This window comes from Drosophila tropicalis, unplaced genomic scaffold (assembly GCF_018151085.1).
Source record: "Drosophila tropicalis isolate 14030-0801.00 unplaced genomic scaffold, ASM1815108v1 contig_694, whole genome shotgun sequence".
In the NCBI taxonomy this organism is placed as follows: Eukaryota; Metazoa; Arthropoda; class Insecta; order Diptera; family Drosophilidae; genus Drosophila; species Drosophila tropicalis.
Genome location: NW_027173176.1, coordinates 6,799,105 through 6,821,822, shown reverse-complemented (window position 1 = coordinate 6,821,822; position 22,718 = coordinate 6,799,105). Strand labels below are relative to the sequence as shown.

Genomic DNA, 22,718 nt, shown 5'->3' with positions numbered 1-22,718 from the left:
ACACCCTCTGCAAGGGTATAAAATGACAGGAAAAACGTTACAGGCAGCCGAAAACTATGCAACAAAAAATGCTCAACATATTTGGCGGCAGTAGTAGCAACAAGGTTGGTAAGGGAAGCGAGAGCTCACCAAGTAGTGCTGCCCATTGGGATCTGGACCTGCAGCCGGTTAGGGGTTTAGTAGTATCGTAAAATGGACAGCCCAAAAGCGGAAAAGGTAAAGCTAGTTGAATTAAATTTTTCGGCACATCTGAAGCGGCAAAGTGAAGGAGACGATACACATTAAAAATATATCAAAGAAGCTAGCTTTCGCTTGTGCCAAAGTTTATATACCCTTACAGTCTCTGGCCACTCACTCTGTCCCGTTTTACATAAAAATTCATCTCAATGTATTTTAAAATGGCGGCGTGAAGTTGATGGGCACCGACAGGCAGACGGACAGACGGACATGGCAATATCGACTCAGCTTTTCATGCTATTAACCATTGACCAAAATATGAGTTCCTGACGTATTCTTACACGAATGGAAAAAAAAATATCAGAATTCTAGACTATCATTTAACACATGGTAAAAACTACCCGCTTACAAGGAGGATTAACGTAGCTTTTGGTTTTATTTATTTTTTTCGATTTGTGCAGATTATGTATAAACTTTCTCGACAATTGGCTTACAATCCTGTTGCAAAGCGGGCAGCGGAACAAATGAGAATGAAAATTGAGAAATTTCGTGTCTATCTGCCGGTGCTGGACTCCATTTGTCGTCATGGGCTGGAGAAGCGTCATTGGGATCAGATATCTAAGCATTTGGGTAGGAAAATTAATCCGAAGCTGTTTCCCACTCTCAAGGATATGATCGATGCGGACATAATGAGTATATTGCCGCAGTTGGAGGAGATTGCCAATGCAGCTGGCAAGGAATATGACTTGAATGTAGGCCTCAAGAACATGCAGGCCGATTGGAAGGATGTTATGTTTGAGGTGCTTCAATATCGTGATTCAGATACCCATATTCTGGCAGCCTTGGATGATATACAAACTCTGTTGGACGATCACATAATGAGAACGCAGGCGATGAAGCGATCTCCCTTTATTGTGGCCCTGGGCAGCAAGGCGGATGATTGGGAATCGCGACTGCTTCTAATACAGAATATAATCGATGCTTGGACCCAAGTGCAGATCACTTGGATGTACTTGGAGCCCATATTTAGTTCCGAGGATATTATGAGGCAAATGCCATTGGAGGGTCGCAATTTCAAGGCCGTCGATAAGACTTGGCGAAGAATTATGAAGCATACTCTGAAGGATCGCCATGTGATGGCTGCCACTGAATATCCCGATATGCTAGATATCTTTACCAAGGCCATTGAAGATCTGGAGACAGTCCAGAAAGGTTTGAACACATACCTAGAGCAAAAACGTTTATTCTTTGCTCGATTCTTTTTCCTATCTAATGACGAATTGCTGGAGATTTTGTCAGAGACCAAGGATCCTCTCAGAGTGCAACCACACTTAAGAAAGTGTTTTGAGGGTGTAAGCTAAAAACCAGCTCAAATTTATCACTAGGAATCACTAGTTCTCTCCTTTCCGCAGATTGGCACTTTAACTTTTGATGACAATATGGAAATCACCGAAATGATTAGCGACGAGGATGAAAGAGTGGCCCTGGTGCGCCGCATCAATCCGCAGGCAGCTAATGTGAGAGGAAACCTTTTTGCATTGAGTACCTATTAATTTTCAAATCGCATTTCCCGCAGGGTCTGGTTGAAATTTGGTTAAAAGAAGTGGAGATGGTTATGCTGGAAAGTGTGAAAGAGCAGATGCGCGAGGCATGGGAGGATTATGCCCTAGTTGAGCGGATTTCCTGGGTAACAGCATGGCCGGGTCAAGTGGTGCAAGGCATATCCTGCATGGCCTGGACCTATGAGGTGAGTTCATGGAAAAGCCAAAAAAAAAAAAAAAAACTAGACAAATAGAAAGCAAAATAAGGAAGAGCTGCTCGACGTGTCCAGCTGTCAGTGAAGCTTAGAGGAAGACCAGTCCGAGAAGTCGCTGACAGTATGATTACTAGTAGTCCATCGTCTTGTCTCTTTGAGCTGACGCTTCTTCATTCCCTTTTACGTTTTTATGGTTTTGAGTTTTTGAGTGTGCGCGTGAAATTGAAAATCATATTTTGCCCTTTATTTGCGCTTCCCTTTTTGGCTGTACTGTGTTTGGAATCGCTTCCTCTTTCGTCTAGGTGGAGGAGGCTATTGAGCAAAAGTCGCTGCCAGCTTATTTGGAGAAGTCCAATGGCCAAATTGGTGATCTGGTCCAGTTGGTGCGAACAGACTTACAGGCTGGCGTACGCATTGCCGTGGAGGCCTTGATTGTTCTCGATGTGCACGGTGAGAGAAAAAGCGAGTCAAGAATTTTTTGTTTCTTATCGTTTCCAATACCATTTTCCTTTTAAAGCTCGCGATGTGGTAAAATATCTTACGGATATGGATGTGGCCAATATTCAAGACTTCGATTGGATTTCTCAGTTGCGTTACTATTGGAAAACCGATGAAAGTAAGTTAAAAAAAAATCATGAAATATCGATGCACTTTTGCGTAGTTTTAATAATCCATTTAATTATTTTCTCTTTCTCTATCCCTGTATCTATATCTATCGCGTAGAGAACGAGGATTGGGTCTGTGTTAGCATGGTGGTCACAGATGTGAAATATGGCATGGAGTACTTGGGCAATTTACCCCGCCTGGTGGTTACTCCCCTAACAGATCGCTGCTATCGGTGGGTACAAAAATATTAATTGACAAAACCATAGACCAAAGCAGCTGGTGTTTGCTACCATTCCCCTTCTCTCTTCAATATCATTCTGCTTCCCCTGCCCCATCTATCGGGGAAAGTCAGTGGATAGGCAACCGTTTATTGGAAAAATATTTATTTTATTTCACTGCATTTTAAATTTATTTTCATTTTTTCCAATACACACACACAAAATACGCAAAAAAGCAACAACAAACAAAATAAAAATGAGGAAAGCTGCAAAACCTTTTTGATGTTTAAGCTGCCTACGACAAACACACAAACACCAACACCACCACCAATATCAACAACAACAACAACAACATAAAGAACTGTAGCAGCAGGCAGGACACGGCCATCCTCATCGGTTGGCAAGCTGGCAGAAAGGACATTTTAATGGGGTTTCCGATAAAACTTTTATATTAAACAAATAAATCAATGTTGGACAGTTTTTCACACACACACACACACACACAAACAGAAAGCGGGAGAGAGAAGTAGTGAAAGGAACACATGCATAGTTAAAAAACGAGTGTGTATAGATATTTTGTTTGGTTATGCCGGAAAAGCTAAAAAAATATATGTACATATATACAACAGAGTAGCGAGAGGGAGCAGAAGGAAGTTGGACAGGGGTTGGGTAACGGCATACAGCAACCATCCATTGCTGCCAATATGATAAAAATATGAACTTGCAAAACAAGCAACAAAATACAAAACAAGAAAAAAAAACAGAATTTCAAAGCATTCAATACGAGGATCGCACATACGAGTACCCCTTATTGGGGACTTATTGAGGTCATTCCCATCATCCGCTCCTCTTTTTCCTGAATAAAAGGAACAATTGGATTGATAACTTTGGGGTTTCACTTAGCTTAGATCAATAACAACGAAAGATTAATTTGAAAGTGACCAATGAAATTTCATGACACATTAGGTACTTAGCCATAAATGGACTAGCCATAAATGAAAATTGTTAAGCTGCTGCTGCTGCTGTTGTCCGTGTGAAATGTGAAAAAATGCCAATAGATATTAAAAGCACTGGGCACCCCACTCCAACTTGCCCCCAGCAATGGACCAAAGTCTAAACCTCTCATTTACTCATACTCATTCTATTTTTCTAGGACTTTGATGGGCGCTTTGAAGTTATGTCTGGGCGGTGCACCTGAAGGACCTGCAGGCACTGGCAAAACGGAAACCTGCAAGGATTTGGCCAAAGCTGTCGCCAAGAAATGCGTTGTTTTTAATTGTTCCGATGGCCTGGACTACAAGGCATTGGGCAAGTTCTTCAAGGTGAGTCAGCGTTGAGCGACGAACAGTCTATCCGAGTGAGTTTACTAATTGATGAGCCAAAAAAAAAAAAACAAGCTGGTCAACAACATTAATCAGACTAAGAACACGAGATGTGTGTGTGAAAGAGGGGAGGATGGAGGGAGAGAGAGTCGCACGCATGTGAATTGGCAATTGGCGACTGGCAGTTAATTTGCCACACGCTGCGTTTTTTCCATGTCAGACACAGCGGAGCCGCCATTCCCCCTAATTTAGATGAGAACTTGTATGTTTTTATTGAAATTTATGCAGTTCTCTGGGTAATCGCATTTGTTTTGCTACTCTCCACTCTGGTTGTTGCCGCTGCTTGTTTACTAATTAGTCAGTTTGTGAAAGTAATAGTCACAGGCTACTTCCAGCAGGTTGGACATGGTTCGGGCTTCCACTTCTTGGCAACCCACTTTTGGGTTTATGTAAATTTTTATTTACAGGTCATTAACCGCTTTAGCAGACATCTCACAACTCACATCTCGCACGCACGTCTTAAGTGGGTGCTGAAAATTTTCTATGTAGTTGTAAAATTTATGTCCCTTAATCGCTTAATTCTCATGGCAAATTGCATAATATACCTACACACAGTACGTGGGTAGCTCTAGACCTTTCGAAAAACTGCACGATTCTAAATTTCAGTTGAGATAGCAGCTTTTTACGTTAGGAATTCAAAATAGTTCTGTGGTGAGAGATGAGGAACTTATATGTTGAAATATTATTTATTTATTTGCAGCAGAGTCTTTGTCTTTGGTTGCTGCCTTAGTGAGTCAGTGAAAAGGTGAACAGAGTTGGTAAAGCCGTTGTTTGCAAGTTTTAATCGGAGGATGAGAACTTTTCGATTTGCCCTCCGTAGTTTTAAGCCCATCATCGGCATTATGGGAGAGGCAGTCGCTGCTCAGTTCTTGTTAATTTGCTTCGTTGGAGATCAATTTAGAATCAAAGCAAAGTAAACGGCTTTTTGCCAGAACCCATAAATTTCTCTGCGTTCGATTAAATTTAATGAATTTATTTTATGCGACTTTGCTAGCCAGCACCTCATCACCTCACCACGCCACCGCACCGCTGCCACTTTGAGTTCGAGTTGAAAATACATTTGTTTATTTTTTTATTGCTTAATTTGTTGCCTAGTTTTTTTAGAAAGTAGTTTGTGGCTTGTCACCAAGTGGCTTCGCTTCGAAGTGCTCTGCTTCTACTTCTACTAATAATCTCTAGGAAGTCATAAATTTTGCTTACTTCTGCTTTTGCTGCTGCGGGCCCAAACAATAAAATGAAACAAAACTGAAATTTTTGCAATTGACAAACTATTTGCAATATGCTGTAGCTTTCGATTTATGTTTGGCTGGAAATTCTTGTAAATAAATTAAATTCAATATAGTCCAAAAGTTTGTCATACGATAAACAAAGGCTATCTAGCCTTCTCTTGGTCCAATACAGAAGGACAGAGAAAAAGAATGATATATAGAGATGAATAAGGAGATAAAGAGAAAGAGATAAGTTGATTCTGTTGTCCTTTTTTGGGTTTCCTTTGTTGTCCTCTCTGTTTGTCATTGGAGTCCTGAGTAAAGATGTTTTACCACATTAGAGACACAGCCCAATCATCGTGCGAACGCGCAACAACAGCTTGCTAAACAGCCTTTCACACACATTCATGCATACTGCACTTACTGCTTATTTAGTAGACATTGAAGTCTAGAACTCTTGTTAGTCGAGTAATTAGATAGAATGATAAAACATTTCGAATATTTTCTTAAGCAGTCGACACCAGAAAGAGAATAGTAAATATCTTCAATATGATTGCTTATATGGCGTCCATGTTGACCACTGCCCACTTTCTCAGCCCATCCCAGCTCAAGCTTTCATCCAGCAGGAGGAAAAACATATGGACATGTTGCATGCTGCCCTTTGTGTGTGGCTGGCTCTTGTTGTTGGATAAAACAGCATATTTATTGCAACATGCAAAGGGAAAGCATATCAAAGGACTCCCTAACTCCAATGCAGAACAACACCATCCGTAACCTGCTTCCCCATCCTTGGGCCCTTTTTGCCGCCTAAAGCAAAAACACAGAAAACAGAGAGCCAGAACGAGACCAAAAAGAAACTGCCCTGTTCGGTCGAGGCGGAGGCGGGGAGGGTAACTGAAAATAATGTTTATGCTGCTGTTTGCTTTTTCTACTTTTGCCATTTTCAGTAACACACCCCAACCCTCAGCATTGAATGTTTTTTTTTTTTTTTTTTTTTTGCACTGCCATCCACCTTCACCTCATCTTCACCTTACCTGACCCGATCCACCACCTTACCTTACCCCTTATATGTATGTAGTGTATCTCACCGTTTACTTGGTTTTTTTTCGCTTTTTTCTGTTTGCAGGGTCTGGCCCAATCGGGCGCCTGGGCCTGCTTCGATGAGTTCAATCGCATTGAGCTGGAAGTTTTGTCGGTGGTCGCGCAACAGATTCTAACCATACAGCGAGCTATTGGACGGAAGGTTGTGAAATTCTTTTTCGAGGATACAATGCTTAAACTGGATCCAACTTGTTCCATATTCATAACCATGAATCCTGGGTGAGCATCGGCAGCAGCTGCGGTTTCACGCAACGTATATCTCCCACCTCTTTTTCTCATTTTTCGTTTTTTTTTTTTTTTTCTGGTCTTTGTTTTCTTGTTTTTGCCCACAATTTTTCTTTCGATATTTTCTTTTTTGTCCGCATTTGAAAATGCATTTAGTTACTTTGTAAGCCAACACGGCCTACGACTACGACGACGACGACGACGACGACGACGACGGCGACGGCGACGGCGACGATGACGAGGACAAACCCAGAAAGAACACATGTGCTGAAGCTGGAGCTGATGCTGGTAACTGGTAACTGGTAAATGGTAGCAGAATCTACGACATTTACATCGCTGTCATGGACAGCAGCGACAAGGACGTGGACAGGACTATTAGCCAGCAAAGGGAAGGCGTTCGCATTGCGTTTGGGGCCCACGATATTGGTAGTTATTGCGTTATTGGAGATTTTTCGTTCTCGAACCAAGCTCCTGGGGTAGAAGTAGTAGTCTGAATGTCCACCCCGAAAGGGGATATTTATTGCTTTGGTATGCATGTGAAACAGCTGCGACAAACATGCATATTAGCCCCGATCTCCACAGCTATGGTCAGCTATTGCTGGAGCCTCCCTCCCTCTTTCTGACTGCCTGCATCCTGCTAGCTCTTAATTTCGATTCGGTCCGGCTAGAAGTCATTTTCCCTGGCAGGCATTTACATTTTTTTTCTGCAATTCTTTTCATTTGTATTTTTTACTGTTTCGTGTTTTTTTTTTTGTTTGTTTCTTTGTATTGTTGTTGCCTGCCAATTTGTCACACAAACCGACATTCTTAAGGACCGTCACTCATATGCGTTATTGCCCGATATCGGTGCATCAATTTTTTGTGTGTGTGTGTGTTTTTTTTATGTTAGTCCGGAGTATTTATGCCCATTAGCACTTGCCTCTAACTATTTTGCAGATATGCCGGCCGTACAGAGCTACCCGATAATCTGAAGGTTCTGTTCCGCACAGTGGCCATGATGGTGCCAGACTATGCCATGATTGGCGAGATTACACTCTATTCCAACGGCTTCGATATGGCCCGTAATTTATCTCAGAAAATTGTCCAGGCCTATAAATTGTGCTCAGAACAGTTGTCATCGCAATCGCACTACGATTACGGTAAGTACCATGGAAATCTTGTGCCAATTAGCCGAATAATAAATATTCGGATTTCATTTGTTTTAAACGTGAAAAGTCATCTGGTCCATACATATCTGACCTTAAGTTAATAGGTAAATTGCAATCAAATTTGAAAGTTATAATTGATCCTCCCCAGGCTATATATACATAAATATATCATCAATATGTCATTTTTTATAAATTACACAGCCAAGGCTAATAAGGCTCCAAAGGCTAGTTGAGGGCTCACACGTGTTTTGTTTGCTATTTTAACTTTCTTTTTGGGACCCACAACTTTGCGTTTCGGTGTTGTTGGTTATTCCATATCCCTCGTCCGACCACCGTCCTGTTGTCCTGTCTGTGTCCTGCGTGCTGCGTGTTTTTTTCACGTTGCTGCTGCTGCTTCCTTTTCTTTTAGAAAGAAGGCAAAAGATATTGCTCGCTTTTACGACGTAACATGTCATATGACATTACAACATGTCTGTGTGTCCGTATGTCTGCTTGTGTGTGTGTGTGTGTGTGTGTGTGTGTCTATGTCTGTCCAGCTAAAAACGAGGACTGGGGTGGCTTGGCCAGAGAGTAAAAGAAGAGGGTGTGGCAAAGGCAGCTGTGTGTAAGTTTATGTGCAAAGTACATTTGATCAGTATCTTATTTTGAGTTTAAATTGAAAAACTTTCTTGCAAGTTTGCTGCGCTTTTGTGTGGCGTGTGTGAGAGACAAAATGCCATACACACACACATTCGAATACACAATAACAACAACAATGTATGTGGAAATGTGTGTACATATGTGTGTGTTTTAACAACAAGTAATAATAAAAACTATTTGTACATTTAGTTTTTCCTGTCCAGCAACGTTGCAAAACTTTAGAATTTCCACGGGGCTATAATAAAGCTGTGGCTAGAACTAGCTCATCCCCCCACCCCGCCATCTTCTAGTAGCTGCCTGAGTTATGCCTTCGATCCGCCAAAATGCCAGGCTAATGCTTCTCCACTGTCATATCCACCATCCTCCCTTATCCCATCTGTCTCATCATCCACATCATCCTCCTCCATCTCTTGGTTGTTTGACAGGTATGCGCGCCGTCAAGTCTGTCCTGCTTGCCTCCGCATCGCTACGACGTCTCTACACTGACCTGCCAGAGCCTGAGATTGTTTTGCGTGCCATTGTTGATGTCAATTTGCCAAAATTCCTGGAGCAGGATATTTCGCTCTTTATCGGCATCTACATGGATCTCTTTCCCGGCGTCGAGCTGCCCATGGTAAGCATAAATTTTCCAGGTAATGGGGTGCAAGAGACGATGCCTGCAGCAAATTAAAACGATTAACAACACGCGAAACGCCTGGGATGGGTTGACTCCTTCTCCATTTCCTAGTGTGCCTTGGTTAATAAATAAAGTAGAAAACAAGTTGTGTGTATGTGTGTGTGTGTGTGTGTGTGTGTGTGTGTGTGTGTGTGTGTGTGTGTGTGTGTGTGTGTGTGTGTGTGTGTGTGTGTGTGTGTGTGTGTGTTGGATGGCGAAAGAGATTAACGACTTACTTAAACGGGTCGAACACGAAAATACCTTGAACTAAACGTAATACTCGATGCGGCTGCTTTTAAAACATTTTTTAAAATCTTTGGATACAATTATTATTTTAAGCTAGAATTCATGTATCGATGCAAATCGGTGATTTATCAGTCTATCAGGGTAAAACATTACTGGGTTATTGAATTTTTTTTTATTTGCATTTAATATGAATGTATACATATATAAAATTTTTTATTATTGACCCTCAGCCGCAACGCGACGACATCGTCAAGTGGCTGCGGATTAATCTAGAGGAGAAGAATCTTCAAGCAACGCCGTGGTATTTGGAGAAAATTCTGCAGATTTATGAGATGCTGTTGGTACGCCATGGTCTGATGATAGTCGGCGGGTCAATGGGCGGCAAGACCACAGCCTATCAGGTAAGATATACAGTAAGAGAGAGAGAGAGAGAGAGAAAGAGAGAGAGGGAAGGAATGTGAATATATAAAACATTTTTTATTAATTGGTCAGCCAATTAAATGGTGTGGAATTAATTGAATGATTCTGGTTGCCAGGTGCTGGCGCAAACTCTGCGAAATGTGGCATCGGATGAGGAGGCAACCCTTAAGGAGTTTCCTGTAAATTTTCGCATTATAAATCCAAAAGCAATAACCATGGGTCAACTCTACGGTCGTTTTGACCCGGTATCGCATGAATGGTCCGACGGTGTTCTGGCAAAAACCTTCCGTGAACAGGTGCAGGGTCCCAGGGGCGAGCGAGCATGGGTCATGTTTGATGGCCCTGTAGACGCAGTGTGGATTGAAAATCTGAACACGGTGCTGGATGATAACAAAAAGCTCTGCCTGATGTCCGGAGAGATTATGCAAATGACGAAATTAATGAACATGATGTTTGAGCCCGCCGATTTGGAGCAAGCCTCGCCGGCGACTGTCTCACGTTGTGGAATGATCTATATGGAACCTTCGCAGCTTGGCTGGCAGACTTTCCACAAGAGTTTTATCAACGTCCTGACAAGCAATGTGGGACTTAATGATATCTATATGACTTTGTTCGAAGATATGGTCGACTGGCTGATCCCGGCCGCCTTGCACTTTCTGCCCCAGTGCAAGCAAATGTTAGAATTGTCACCTTTGTATCAGTACCAGATGTTCTCCAGATTCTTTCTGCATTTCCTCGAGAAGCACAAGAACTTTAATCAGACTTGGTTTCAGCAGATGTTTCTCTTCTGCTATGCCTGGGCATATTGTTCGGCTCTTACTGGCCATGGTCAAAGAACCTTTGACGCTCTGCTGCGCAAGGTGCTCTACGGTTCCAACGAGGATTTTCCCAAACCGAAGTACTTCTCGTTGAATCGGGGACAAATGTTTCCGGAAAAACTTATATTCATGGACTATCGATTTGACGAGGCTGAGAACTGGTGGACATGGCAAAAGTCTAGTGATGATCCATCGGCATCCATAACTGACTTTCCGGATCAGGCTCAAATTAGTGAGCTGATTGTGCCCACCAAGGAAACGGGATATATATCATATTGGCAAGAGTTTTGCATTTCGAAATCGTATGGCATGCTGGTCATAGGACCAACAGGAACCGGTAAAAGTGCCATCATAACCAGCAATCTCTTGGCTATGCCGAAGTTTGCCAATCTAACAAATATTATTAACTTTTCGGCCAGAACCTCAGCGCAAATGGTCCAAGACATGATTATGAGTAAGTTGGATAGAAGGAGAAAAGGTGTCTACGGTCCGGCCCTAGGCAAAAAGGTAAGTGAAATGTCGTAAACGGATGGAGAATTATAGCAAAAAATGTCCCCATTCCCTAAGTGCACTGTGTTCTGCGATGACGTCGCTATGCCCTCAAAAGGATACTTATGGCTCACAGCCACCTCTGGAGTTATTGCGCACTTGGTTGGATCATGGCTATTGGTCGGATCTGGTGGACACCACAAAAATCGAACTTGTTGATATGGTAAGAAAAGCACTGACTGGAGGAGCTATATTCTATATTCTATATTATTTTACTTTCAGACTCTGATGTGTGCAATGGGTCAATTGGGTGGCAGTAACTTCATATTTCCGCGTCTCTATCGTCACATGTTTGTCGTAGCTGTTGACTCATTTGAGGATTCAACCATTACTCGAATATTCACAGCGATTGGCGATTGGCATTTTGCCAAGGGTTATCCCGAGAAGGTGTCGCTCCTGGCACGCGTATGTATCTACACCCAAATACTCAGCGAAACGATGCAACATCTTTGGCGAATTGCCAAGAAGATTTTACAACTTTTTTACCTATCCTTTTTCAGGGCTTAGCCGAGGCAATGGTCAGTGTGTATAGGGAGGCCATTCGCACCTTCCTGCCCACTCCGGCCAAGTCGCATTATACCTTTTCTTTGCGGGATATCACACGCGTATTTCAGGGCATTGTCATGGTGCCAGCCAAGCGTATGCCAGATCCCGAAAAGCTGGGCCGCCTGTGGGCCCACGAAACATATCGCGTATTTTATGACCGGTACATAAGAGCAATAGGAAATGTTTATATGATTGTTCACTTCTATCTCTTTTAGACTAGTGGACCAAGTAGATCGCGACCGATTGCTTATCATGGCCATGGATGCCTGTAAAAACTGTCTTCGATTTCCCTTGGAGCAGGCTTTTTGCGGAACGCATCGAGCCAGGCGAAAAGCTGAGCGACGATAACCTAAGAAATCTGTTTTATGGCAATTACATGGAACCCGATGCAGAACCCAAGTTTTACGACGAGGGCGAAAGCTATGAGAAATTGGAAAAATTGATGAGATACTATCTAAGGGAGTATAACTCGTTCTCCAGCACTCCCATGGATCTGGTCATGTTCAGATTCGCCATAGAGCATGTCAGCAGGTGAGTGAAATAATGCAGAAATATAATGAGAAATCTCCCAATGATTGGATACTGTTCCAGGGTATCGCGTGTCCTGCAAATGCCACGCGGAAACATTCTTATGGTGGGAATGGGAGGATCTGGTCGCCGTAGTTCCTGCCGTTTGGCTGCCTATATAGCCGATTGTCGCCTGATGACTGTTCAGGTTTCAAAGAGTTATTCCATTGCCGATTGGCGGGACGACTTAAAGAAGATTTTAATGACTGCTAGCTTTAATTTGAATCACACAGTGTTTCTATTCTCCGATGCTCAGGTGAGAACTCGCGTTCAAAAGAAATAGGGAAGAAAAGTAAGCCAAAGATTACAAAAGTTGATAAGAATTTTTGCAGTAAAAAGAGCCAAATAGTGGGGGTCTTGTTTTGCTAAGCAACAAATGATTAACATTAACAAATGGCTTTTTAATAATGTTGTAAACCTGCGATTTCGTGGTGGAGTACAACAAACTCATAAATCGTCAAATCGTTGATCTCTTGCTATGTAAATTTAAATTAAAACGAAGTTAATTTAAATATTTTAAAACTAGATATACCCACTAACCAGGCATATACATACATATAGGTATATACATACATATACATATGTATGACTTGTATGGCGCGTGCCCAGAATAGAATCTCTTTGTCTCTCACTCTGTTTTTGGTTAACAATTGAATTCGGATGAAATGATGTTGCACTTGGCTTAGAAATTTACATTTATAATTAGGTTAATTGTTGAACTAACTTGATTATTACTATTAACTTGAATAGGCATGTAGTATATTGAGTAGTATATTGAGTAGAAGCAAATCAAGAGCAAATAATGCCTCCACCTTTTTGCTTCATCTGTCCTAGCGGAGGCCAAAATTGAATTTCGGTCAATAATAAATTAGCATTGACCGAAAGTCAATCGATATGTATGGCAAACAATATACATTATGTAGGTGTTGCTTAAATTTTGAAACCATTCACCATGCTCATACTCATATATCCGTAAGCCATCAGATGCCGACGCTGCCTCTAAGCCCTTTTGTTAAGATTTATGTAGTTTGTATTTGTTGCTTGGCGAACGGTTTGGGCCATGACCAAAAATAGACAGACAAAAGCTCCACTCGAAGGCTAATATCAAACACATGCCGAATGCAGAGAGACAGCTGTGAAGAAGAACAACTGGTGATAGTTCATTAATATTAGCAGATCGAAATCCAAATTAGCCCTTCTCTTGATCAGAGAATGATTGCGTTCCTTCATTAGCAGTTTTCCCTTTAGAATAGGACACAGGCGTTTTTTTACCTGTAGATAAATCTAGTTTTTGATGTGGATTAAGAAAATAAACGAAATCTGAATGTAAGGTGGTAGGGTGGTAGCCTTCAGTCCCAGTTATCCTTATTGTACAAAGCAGAAAATTATGATGGGCTGCTTCAAATAACGTTCATACATAGCTTCTAAGTAAATTCAATACCAATCAATAAATGATGCAAATTCGGATGATGATGATGATGTCTATACCCATCTTCTATTTCATCCAATCACTCTCATCTCTTTTTTGGGCAAGGCAAAACAAACTTTGTCTCGTTTTAGTTCAAACAAATCTTCTTGCAGATATTAATTAACAATTACTCTAAAATGCCCCACAAAGGACACAATGTGGAAAAGTACCTATCTTCATATCCAGTTGCTTCTCCTCCATCTCCTATCTACAGCAGTTACAACTGCAATTGTAGGATGAAATTAATGCAATATTTCGAATAGGAAACGAAAGCCCCAAAATGCCACTTAAAGGGAATGCAAAATGCATGTAACTAACTGGGAGTAGTTTAAGTCAGTTTAGGGTGATCAGAAACACAGGGAACCAATAGGAGTATCCACCCCGAAAGTCTCCACCTCCATTGGCATCTCCTTTCCCGTAGTTTATACCCAAGCCCAATTTTAACGTAGACCAAACTCTAACTAACAAACAAAAATGCCCTCGGTAGACTTATCCTTATCGATTTCGTTTTCGATTTGCATTTTCAGGCAACGGATGAAGGTTATGTGGAGGACATCAATGGTATTCTTAATACTGGTGATTTGCCAAATCTCTATCAACTGGAGGACAAGGCAGCTATTATGGAGAATATGGCAAATGTGGCCAAGCAACTGGTGAGCACTCCCCCTTCTTGTTCTCCTGCCCACATTCCAGTCCTTGAAGAAAATGAATTTAAAGAAACTTCAACTTCATATTTTTTGGTATCTTTTAGGGTAAAGTACTGGACACTTTGCCCAGTGAGGTGTATGCCTATTATATAGATAGAATTCGGGAACAACTTCATGTGGCCTTGGCCTTTTCTCCCATTGGGGATTCGTTTAAAGAGCGCATTCGTGTATATCCTTCTTTGATAAATTGCTGTACGATAGATTGGTATATGCCGTGGCCCGATGAGGCTTTAGATCGAGTGGGCACATATTTTGTTAGTTCAATGCATTTGGATCGACCACTCGATGATGCGGATCAAAAAGAGGCGAGAGCATCGGATGAATCTGGCCAGGCTCAAGATGCAGAAGCTAGTCGTGCTACTCAGGGTGAAGTTGATCGGGAATTAACCAAACTTGAGCAGGATTTGGTGTACTGTGTGATGTATTTCCACAAATCTGTGGTAGAAGCTAGTGAAAAATGCTATTTAGAATTGAGTCGTCGTAACTATGTTACCCCTTCGGCATACCTGGAATTGTTGAAGGCTTTTCGCTCGTTCTACACACGCAAGCTGGAAGAAATTACCAGACTGAGGGATCGATATACCACCGGCTTGGAGAAGCTAGATTTTGCCGCCGGTCAGGTGGGTGAAATGCAGGCGAACCTTTATGATTTGCAGCCCAAGTTGAAGGTTTTATCTGAGGAAACAGATCGCATTATGGTCAACATTGAGCGCGAAACGGCCGAGGCCGAAAAAAGAAGGAAGTGGTGGGTGCCGACGAAGCGGCGGCCAATGAAGCGGCAGCTGCAGCTCAGGCTATCAAAGATGACTGTGAAACGGATCTCGCAGAGGCCATTCCTGCCATGGAAGCTGCCCTAGAGGCCTTGAACACTCTTAAACCTGCTGATATTTTTGTGGTTAAGTCCATGAAAAATCCACCCTACGGTGTTAAATTGACCATGGAGGCGGTTTGTGTTTTGAAAGGCCTTAAGCCAGATCGTAAACCTGATCCTAGTGGTCATATGGTGGAGGACTACTGGGGCCCCTCCATGCGCATGCTGAGTGATATGAAGTTTTTGGAGTCACTAAAAACATTTGATAAGGATAATATTCCTCCACCTATTATCAAGAAAATTCGGGAAAAGTATGTTTGAATGATGACTCTTATGGACGGCTCTTAAAAGAGTGTTTCTCTATCTGTGATTTTCAGATATATAGCCGACCGCGACTTCGTACCAGAGAAAATCAAAGCTGCCTCTATGGCTTGCGAAGGCATTTGCCGGTGGGTTCGCGCCATGGATGTCTACGATAAGGTGGCTCGGATTGTTATGCCCAAGAAGGCGGCTTTGGCCGAAGCAGAGGGAGAATTGAGCCAGCAAATGGAAAAACTGAATGCCAAAAGGGCCGAATTGCAGGTCATTCTAGATAAATTACAAAAGTTAAATGATTTCTTTGCGGAAAAATCAAGGGAGAAGAAGCGCCTTGAAGATGAAATAGACAACTGTGAAAAGAAATTAAACAGGTAACAGTCACTCAGAGGTTAACGAATACAAAACTATAGACTGGATATTAGTCCGTAGTTTCCAAAGTCTGGTTTGATATCTGTTACAATTAATGAAGTTACATAACGGTTGCACATCTTTATACATATGTTTCTAATTTAATTTGGTTTCTTTGACAGAGCTGAAAAACTTTTAGGCGGTCTGGGTGGCGAGAAGACCCGCTGGTCAGAGGCAGCTAAAAATCTGCATGAATCCATCAGCAACATTGTGGGCGATGTGCTTTTAGCTGGCGGCTGCACCGCTTACCTGGGCTTCTTTACCACCGAGGTAAGTTTTTACTGCGGCATTTGCATATGCCACACAGAGGGGCGAGCTAAAGGGAGAAGGGTAGAGTGGGGGGTGAGCTTGAAGCTGGAAGCTAGAGCTGGCTAATGGCTGTGTTGCCATAAAGGTTTTTAATATGCATGAGCACGTTGCATTGATTTTTCAATTCTATTTTGTTGCGCCACCCTCTCCCGCGTAACGCCCCATTCACTTTCTGCCCTTACCTCATCGTTTGCAACTGATGTGATATTTCTGTATATATATTTATCGGTTACATTTTTACATGTTAATATCTAGCAGAAAATTATTCACCTTTTTTTGTTAGTATCGTGTAAGCATTTTGGATGACTGGAATGCCCTGTGCTTACGCCGGCGTATACCCTGTAGTGAGACCTTCACATTAGCTACCACCTTGGGCCACCCTATGACAATACGTGCCTGGTCACTGGCTGGTCTGCCGGCCGACAACTTTTCCGTAGAGAATGGCATCATTGTAACAAACTCAAGCCGATATTCGCTGCTCATCGATCCTCAGGGTAAGGCAGAAAGTTCTCGCCGTATTGTGATACCCTGCTGACTCTTCACACAACTTTCAGTTCAGGCCAACAAATGGATCAAGAATATGGAGAAAAACAATAATCTCAAAGTGGTTAAGCAAAGCGATGCAAACTATATGCAAGTTCTGGAGTTGGCTATATCCTACGGTCAGCCAGTTTTGATTGAGAATGTTGGTGAGTCATAACCACACTTAAGCTGGAGATTCTTATAGATTTGGTAATCAAATGTTTTTTCGTTTCGTCCATTTTGGGTAGGCGAACAACTCGATGCGAACTTAACTCCTATATTAGAGAAGAATATCATCAAGCATAAGGGCGGGCTGTTCATCAAAAGTGGCGACCAAATGATAGAATACAATCCCGATTTTCGTCTTTACATAACGACCTGTCTGCGCAATCCGCATTATCCACCGGAAGTGATGGTTATGGTAAGTTGATGGAACTGTTGCTCCCTCGAATACTCCCCCCTATACCCAGTCTCAAATCCAATACCGAACCCAAGCCCATGCCCAAGCCAAAACCCAATGATGATGTTAGTTGTGTAATAAAACGACGAACTTAAATTGATATTTTGGAGGAAAATGCTTTGGCTGGGATGCTGGAAATATGCAAATTTTCCACAGTCTGATAGAGGAGGATGAGCTGCAGCTGGAGTCATAGCCCGAGCCAGAGCAAGGACATGGCTTTGATGTACGTGCTGGGCTGCTGCATAACTAGCAGCAGCCGCAGTCGCTCAACGACATCTATTCGAACCATTGGCAATGCTGCTAGTTTGTCTCCTTCTCGCCGTCGTCGTTGTCGTCGTGTTTATAAAATTTTCCAGCATTTCGCTTCTACTGAAACCCAAATGCACGCTTCGATCTCCTTTACCCCTCATTTTTATGCTGCAACTGTTGTCAGCAGTTTTTCCCTTTTGCCCATCTATACAGATTTTCTCGTTGACTCGTTCTTTTTCTGTTTCTTTTTTTTTGCTTTAGTTTGCTTTTTCTCTCTTTACTTTCTTCCCTTCAACTTTCTCTTTCCCTTATTTTTTTTTTCGTGGCACATTGTGTGTTTATTTTGAGTTTTCTTTCTATTTTACGTGCTCTAACTACTACTCCCTCTGTTGTCCCCGTCTACATCATCGTCTCTTGTCCTTGTGTCGTCCTATTCTCTGTTTAGGTAACAGTATTAAATTTCATGATAACGGAACAAGGATTACGCGAACAATTGCTGGCGATTGTGGTGGCACACGAGCGTCCCGATTTGCAAGAGAAGAAGGAACAATTGATTATTGAATCCGCAAGGAATCGTGATGCATTGTACACCATCGAATCGAAGATATTGGAGGTACGTACGAGCTTATGCAACACAGTCTCCTCCCCTCACTATGTATGTACATATGTATGTCCTCACATTTTGTCTAAAGGTGCGTCTCAAAATTATGTATATAAAACATTCCAAACGCTTTTGTAAATTTTCATGTATATATCTTTTATTGCTTCTTGATTCGAAGTTATAGAAAATGGGTTATCCGATGATCAAAATAAGAATGCTGTGTGTATATATACTTATGAGTCGCACCTTTTTTGTTTCAACATGGCTTGCTATGCAGAAAAGTAGCGATAGACAGAGAGAGAGAGAAAGAGTTTCAATTAGAGACGAGTAAACAATTTATGATTTCTTTGTGACAATTCAATTAACTGGAAACATAACTTGTTTCTCATAACTACTTTTTTATTTTCTCAGGTTCTATCCACTTCAGAGGGTAATGTTTTAGAAGATGAAAATGCTATCAATATACTCTCATCGAGTAAGATATTATCGGAGGACATTCAGGAGAAACAGGTAGTCGCTGTGGCCACGGAAATTGAAATCGATTCGGCTCGCCAACAATATATTCCAGTGGCCAAGCACTCGGCTATATTGTTCTTTTGCATCAGCGAGTTGGCCAATGTGGATCCCATGTACCAGTATTCATTGCCCTGGTTCATCAATTTGTTCGTGAATGCCATATTGAAGGCACCCAAATCGGAAAATTTACCAACGCGTCTCAACAATCTCAATGACTTTTTTACCAAGTCAATCTATACGAATGTTTGTCGGTCGCTATTTGAGAAAGATAAGTTGGTTATATCGCTGGTCATGTGCCTGGGTATTCTAGTGGCTCAGAACAAAGTAGATCGAGATGATCTATTGTTTTTTTTGACGGGTGGAATTGGTTTTAAGAGTGTACCACCGAATCCTTTTAGCGCTTGGCTTCCCGAAAAATCTTGGGCTGCTATTTTCAGAGCTGGAGATCTCGATGGGTGAGTCAAAACAAGAAGTATATGCGGCGGATTCTGCAAAGTTTTGTATTTTAGTCTGAAAAACTTTCACATCAAATTCGAAGAGAATGTGACGTCGTGGAAGAACTATTACGACTCCGTTAATCCAGACGAGCTTCCACTACCTGCTCCCTATAATGAGGTCAACGCAATGTTACATCTGATCGTATTGAAGAGCTTGCGGCCGGATAAACTTGTTCCGGCTGTAAGGGTAAGTGGGGGAGAGCGGGGACTTAACACTACATTTCCAAACAGCCCTTAATTTATTTGAATGAACACAGGCCTTCATTACCCGCAACTTGGACAAGTCGTTTGTTGAGCCACCACCCTTCGATTTAAGCGCCTCGTTTGCGGATAGCTCGCCAAAAATTCCGCTGGTATTTCTGCTATCGCCCGGCTCTGATCCCATGGCCAGCCTCTTCATGTTTGCCAAACAACGCAACATGTACGACAAGTAAGTTAATTAACAAGAGTGGCTCATATTTCCGTGTCCCCACCACCACCGCCAAAGTGGGCTGGAGCTTGTTTTCGATTAAGCGCGACATGTGCCACACTGTCGATGCGACTGGGAGCAAATGTGGGAGGCCATTGAATGGCTCAAACTTTAAAAGGAAATTATGCACAGTCGATTTACTCTTTCTGCAGATTAAAAACCATCTCCCTGGGTCAGGGTCAGGGACCCCGTGCTGAGAAAATGATCGTTGAGGCAGCTCGTCATGGGCATTGGGTAGTCTTGCAAAATTGCCACGTTGCTTTTAGCTGGATGGGTGACTTAGAGCGTATTTGTAATGATACAACTCTCACCGAAGGTGCCAATCAGGATTATCGGTTGTGGTGTACTTCCTATCCTAGTGCAGTGTTTCCTGTTTCAGTCCTGCAGAACTCAGTTAAGATGACCAACGAACCGCCCAAGGGCTTACGCGCCAATATGCATCGTTCGTTCTCATCGGATCCCTTGATGAGGGATAAGTTCTTTACAAATGCTTTCCTTTTTTCCGACTCGGCTAATAAATGCTGGCTGCGAGGAGTCTTTGCCTTGGTCTTTTTCCATGCTGTCGTGCAAGAGAGACGTGAATTCGGTCCTCTAGGATGGAATATACCATATGAGTTTAACGAGTCCGATCTAAAGTATGTTGGAGAATAAACAACGCGAAGAAGACTACAACTTACAGAAACTTTAACTTCTCCTACTTAGAATTTCCCTATTGCAACTGAAAATGTTCATCACGCAGAGCCAGACGATACCCTTCCGAGGACACGTGTATCTAACCGGCGAATGCAACTATGGAGGTCGTGTTACGGATGACAAGGACCGTCGATTGATACTCTCGCTGTTAAATATGATCTACAACCAAAGCACCATAGATGAGGACAAGTAAGTGTTGTTTAAAGCGCGCCTCCAATTCGCTCTTATCCTTTTCTTCGTACAGTTATGCCCTCTCTCAGTCTGGAAACTATCGTGTTCCATTCAGTCCAACGCGCTTGAATTCCATTGAGTATATATCAACGTTTCCACTGAGTCCCCACCCGGAGGTTTATGGTTTGCATGAAAATGCGGATATCAATAGAAATGTGAAAGAGACTAATGCGGTAAGTACTCTTTTACTAGCTCCTATTATGTTGCGTTCAATTAGCAGCATTACCTTCGCTAGAATGTCAAACTGTATAACGTTTTTTCCCCTTTGTAGCTTATTAGTGGCGTTCTGCTTACACAAACAGATTTGATGGCCTCCGTGAAGGCAAGCTCAGCAGGTGGGGCCAAAGAGGATCCTGCCATTGCCATATGCAAAGAGCTATTGAGTCGTCTGCCCGACGAGTTTGACATTAATGAGGTGTCCAAAGCATATCCCGTCATCTATACGAATTCTATGAATACGGTTTTAAGGCAGGAGCTGATACGTTTCAACCGTCTGTTATCGTATATCAAGAAGAGTTTGGTCAATGTTAGTAAGGCGGTGGTAGGCCAAATAGCCATGATACCCGAGCTGGAGCATGCACATAGCTCAATGGTTATAGGCAAGTTACCGGCGGATTGGCTAAAAAAAGCTATCCGTCGCTGAAGCCACTGGGCAGCTATGTGAGTGACTTTTTGGCACGGTGAGTTTTTCAGAGTCGGGAGGGGGGGAATTAAATAAAAGAAACCTATTCACCAAGAAGTATTGTTGGGGTCCCATCGGTCTCCGTTTCCCTTGTGCTCTGGTGGTGCAATTGTGCAAATATAATAAATGTATATGGTATACACACATTCCCAGTTTGTTCTCGTGTTCCTCCAGTGGTCCGTGCTCTCCATTCTTCAACCTCCAAGATCCATGCCCCCATCAGCTGGTCTCTTTCATCCCTTTTGCCATTCACAGACATGACAGAATGAACGGAAGAGAGCTGAACAAAAAATCTTGTTTGCCAATGACATCAAAGGAGCATGCTGTTTGTCTGCTGCTCCTGTTGCCATTACCATTGCCTTTGCCATTGCCAGAGCCATTGCCAGAGCCAGAGCCAGTGCCAGTGCTTTGTGCATGGTTGTTTGGCGAATGTTTAATATGTATTAATAAATTGAAAAATAAGCAAGACTCATTCTTGTATCCCCTTTCATTCCATTCGCCTCTGCTCTTTTGCAGTTTGGCCTTTTTCCAGCAATGGATAGATCACGGGGAACCGAATGTTTACTGGATTTCGGGCTTTTACTTCACTCAATCTTTCATCACGGGCGTTTTGCAAAACTATTCGCGTAAGAATCGTTTCCAAATTGACATGATCTTTATCGAGTTTGCAGTCACCAAGTTTGAAACCCAAACCAATCAAACCCCAGAAGTAGGTGCCTATATAAGGGTGAGTGTAAAACATTACTCTTGAAAAACTTACTGCTAGGCTTATGCAAATAAAAACATTTAAATATTATACATTTTGATCACACACGCATACACTCATATCGACAAATAGGAACAAAAAGACATTAACGATGAGACAAAGTTTATACAAGTAAGATAGTGCCTCGAAAGGAGGGAAGACAATATATTCGCCAATGTCCATTTTATTCATCTTAAACTGCGTTCTTTATTTTATTTCTTTGTTTTGCTTTTGTCAGGGCATTTTCATTGAGGGAGCCAGGTGGAATCGCAAAACCAAGGAAATAGACGAATCATACTCAAAAATACTGTTTGACACGCTGCCAGTTATATATCTGCGACCTGTGCTTAAGCAGACACACGAGGCTCCACGTCGCAGTGGCGGAATTGTTGAAATTTATGATTGTCCTGTATACAAGACCAGCGAAAGACGCGGTGTCCTCTCGACCACTGGCCACTCCACCAATTTCGTCATGTATCTGCAGCTAAAATGCTCTCAGACACCCATGCATTGGATTAATCGGGGCACGGCCTGTCTCTGCCAACTGGATGATTAAAAATTTACCTGGAGGCACATTGGATGTTTCCAGGCTAGGGTGGGTTGGTGGGGTTAAGCTTTTGTTTCTATCACATATATGGACAATATATAGGTGTATATATATAAATGTTGATTCCATGTTTTCTTTTTTTCCCATATTTTATGGTCCTTTTCCTAAGTTTCAGCCTACACTAAAACCGAACAGCGACTTTTATTTATTTTGTTCACTCTTGT

At 42.2% G+C, this 22,718-nt stretch overlaps 1 protein-coding gene across 1 annotated transcript in view; it reads left to right on the top strand.

Moving 5' to 3' along the window:
• The window catches only part of Dnah3 (dynein heavy chain 3, axonemal), a 32,369-nt gene extending 9,858 nt beyond the window's left edge, over nt 1–22,511 (top strand). The window contains 38 exon segments of the mRNA XM_068292411.1: nt 639–1,529; nt 1,590–1,694; nt 1,754–1,924; nt 2,236–2,383; nt 2,451–2,549; nt 2,657–2,771; nt 3,911–4,079; nt 6,474–6,667; nt 7,610–7,812; nt 8,886–9,073; nt 9,592–9,762; nt 9,898–11,106; nt 11,167–11,202; nt 11,204–11,311; nt 11,371–11,553; nt 11,649–11,854; nt 11,910–11,997; nt 11,999–12,225; nt 12,286–12,517; nt 14,257–14,382; nt 14,481–15,162; nt 15,165–15,558; nt 15,625–15,936; nt 16,096–16,243; nt 16,566–16,776; nt 16,837–16,971; nt 17,053–17,225; nt 17,959–18,126; nt 18,526–19,085; nt 19,140–19,314; nt 19,385–19,557; nt 19,749–20,231; nt 20,299–20,478; nt 20,534–20,693; nt 20,792–21,137; nt 21,140–21,200; nt 21,719–21,929; nt 22,186–22,511. Of these exon segments, the coding sequence (XP_068148512.1) occupies nt 639–1,529; nt 1,590–1,694; nt 1,754–1,924; nt 2,236–2,383; nt 2,451–2,549; nt 2,657–2,771; nt 3,911–4,079; nt 6,474–6,667; nt 7,610–7,812; nt 8,886–9,073; nt 9,592–9,762; nt 9,898–11,106; nt 11,167–11,202; nt 11,204–11,311; nt 11,371–11,553; nt 11,649–11,854; nt 11,910–11,997; nt 11,999–12,225; nt 12,286–12,517; nt 14,257–14,382; nt 14,481–15,162; nt 15,165–15,558; nt 15,625–15,936; nt 16,096–16,243; nt 16,566–16,776; nt 16,837–16,971; nt 17,053–17,225; nt 17,959–18,126; nt 18,526–19,085; nt 19,140–19,314; nt 19,385–19,557; nt 19,749–20,231; nt 20,299–20,478; nt 20,534–20,693; nt 20,792–21,137; nt 21,140–21,200; nt 21,719–21,929; nt 22,186–22,503 (9,759 nt within the window). The 3' untranslated portion in view covers nt 22,504–22,511.
• The last annotated feature ends 207 nt before the right edge of the window (nt 22,512–22,718 follow it).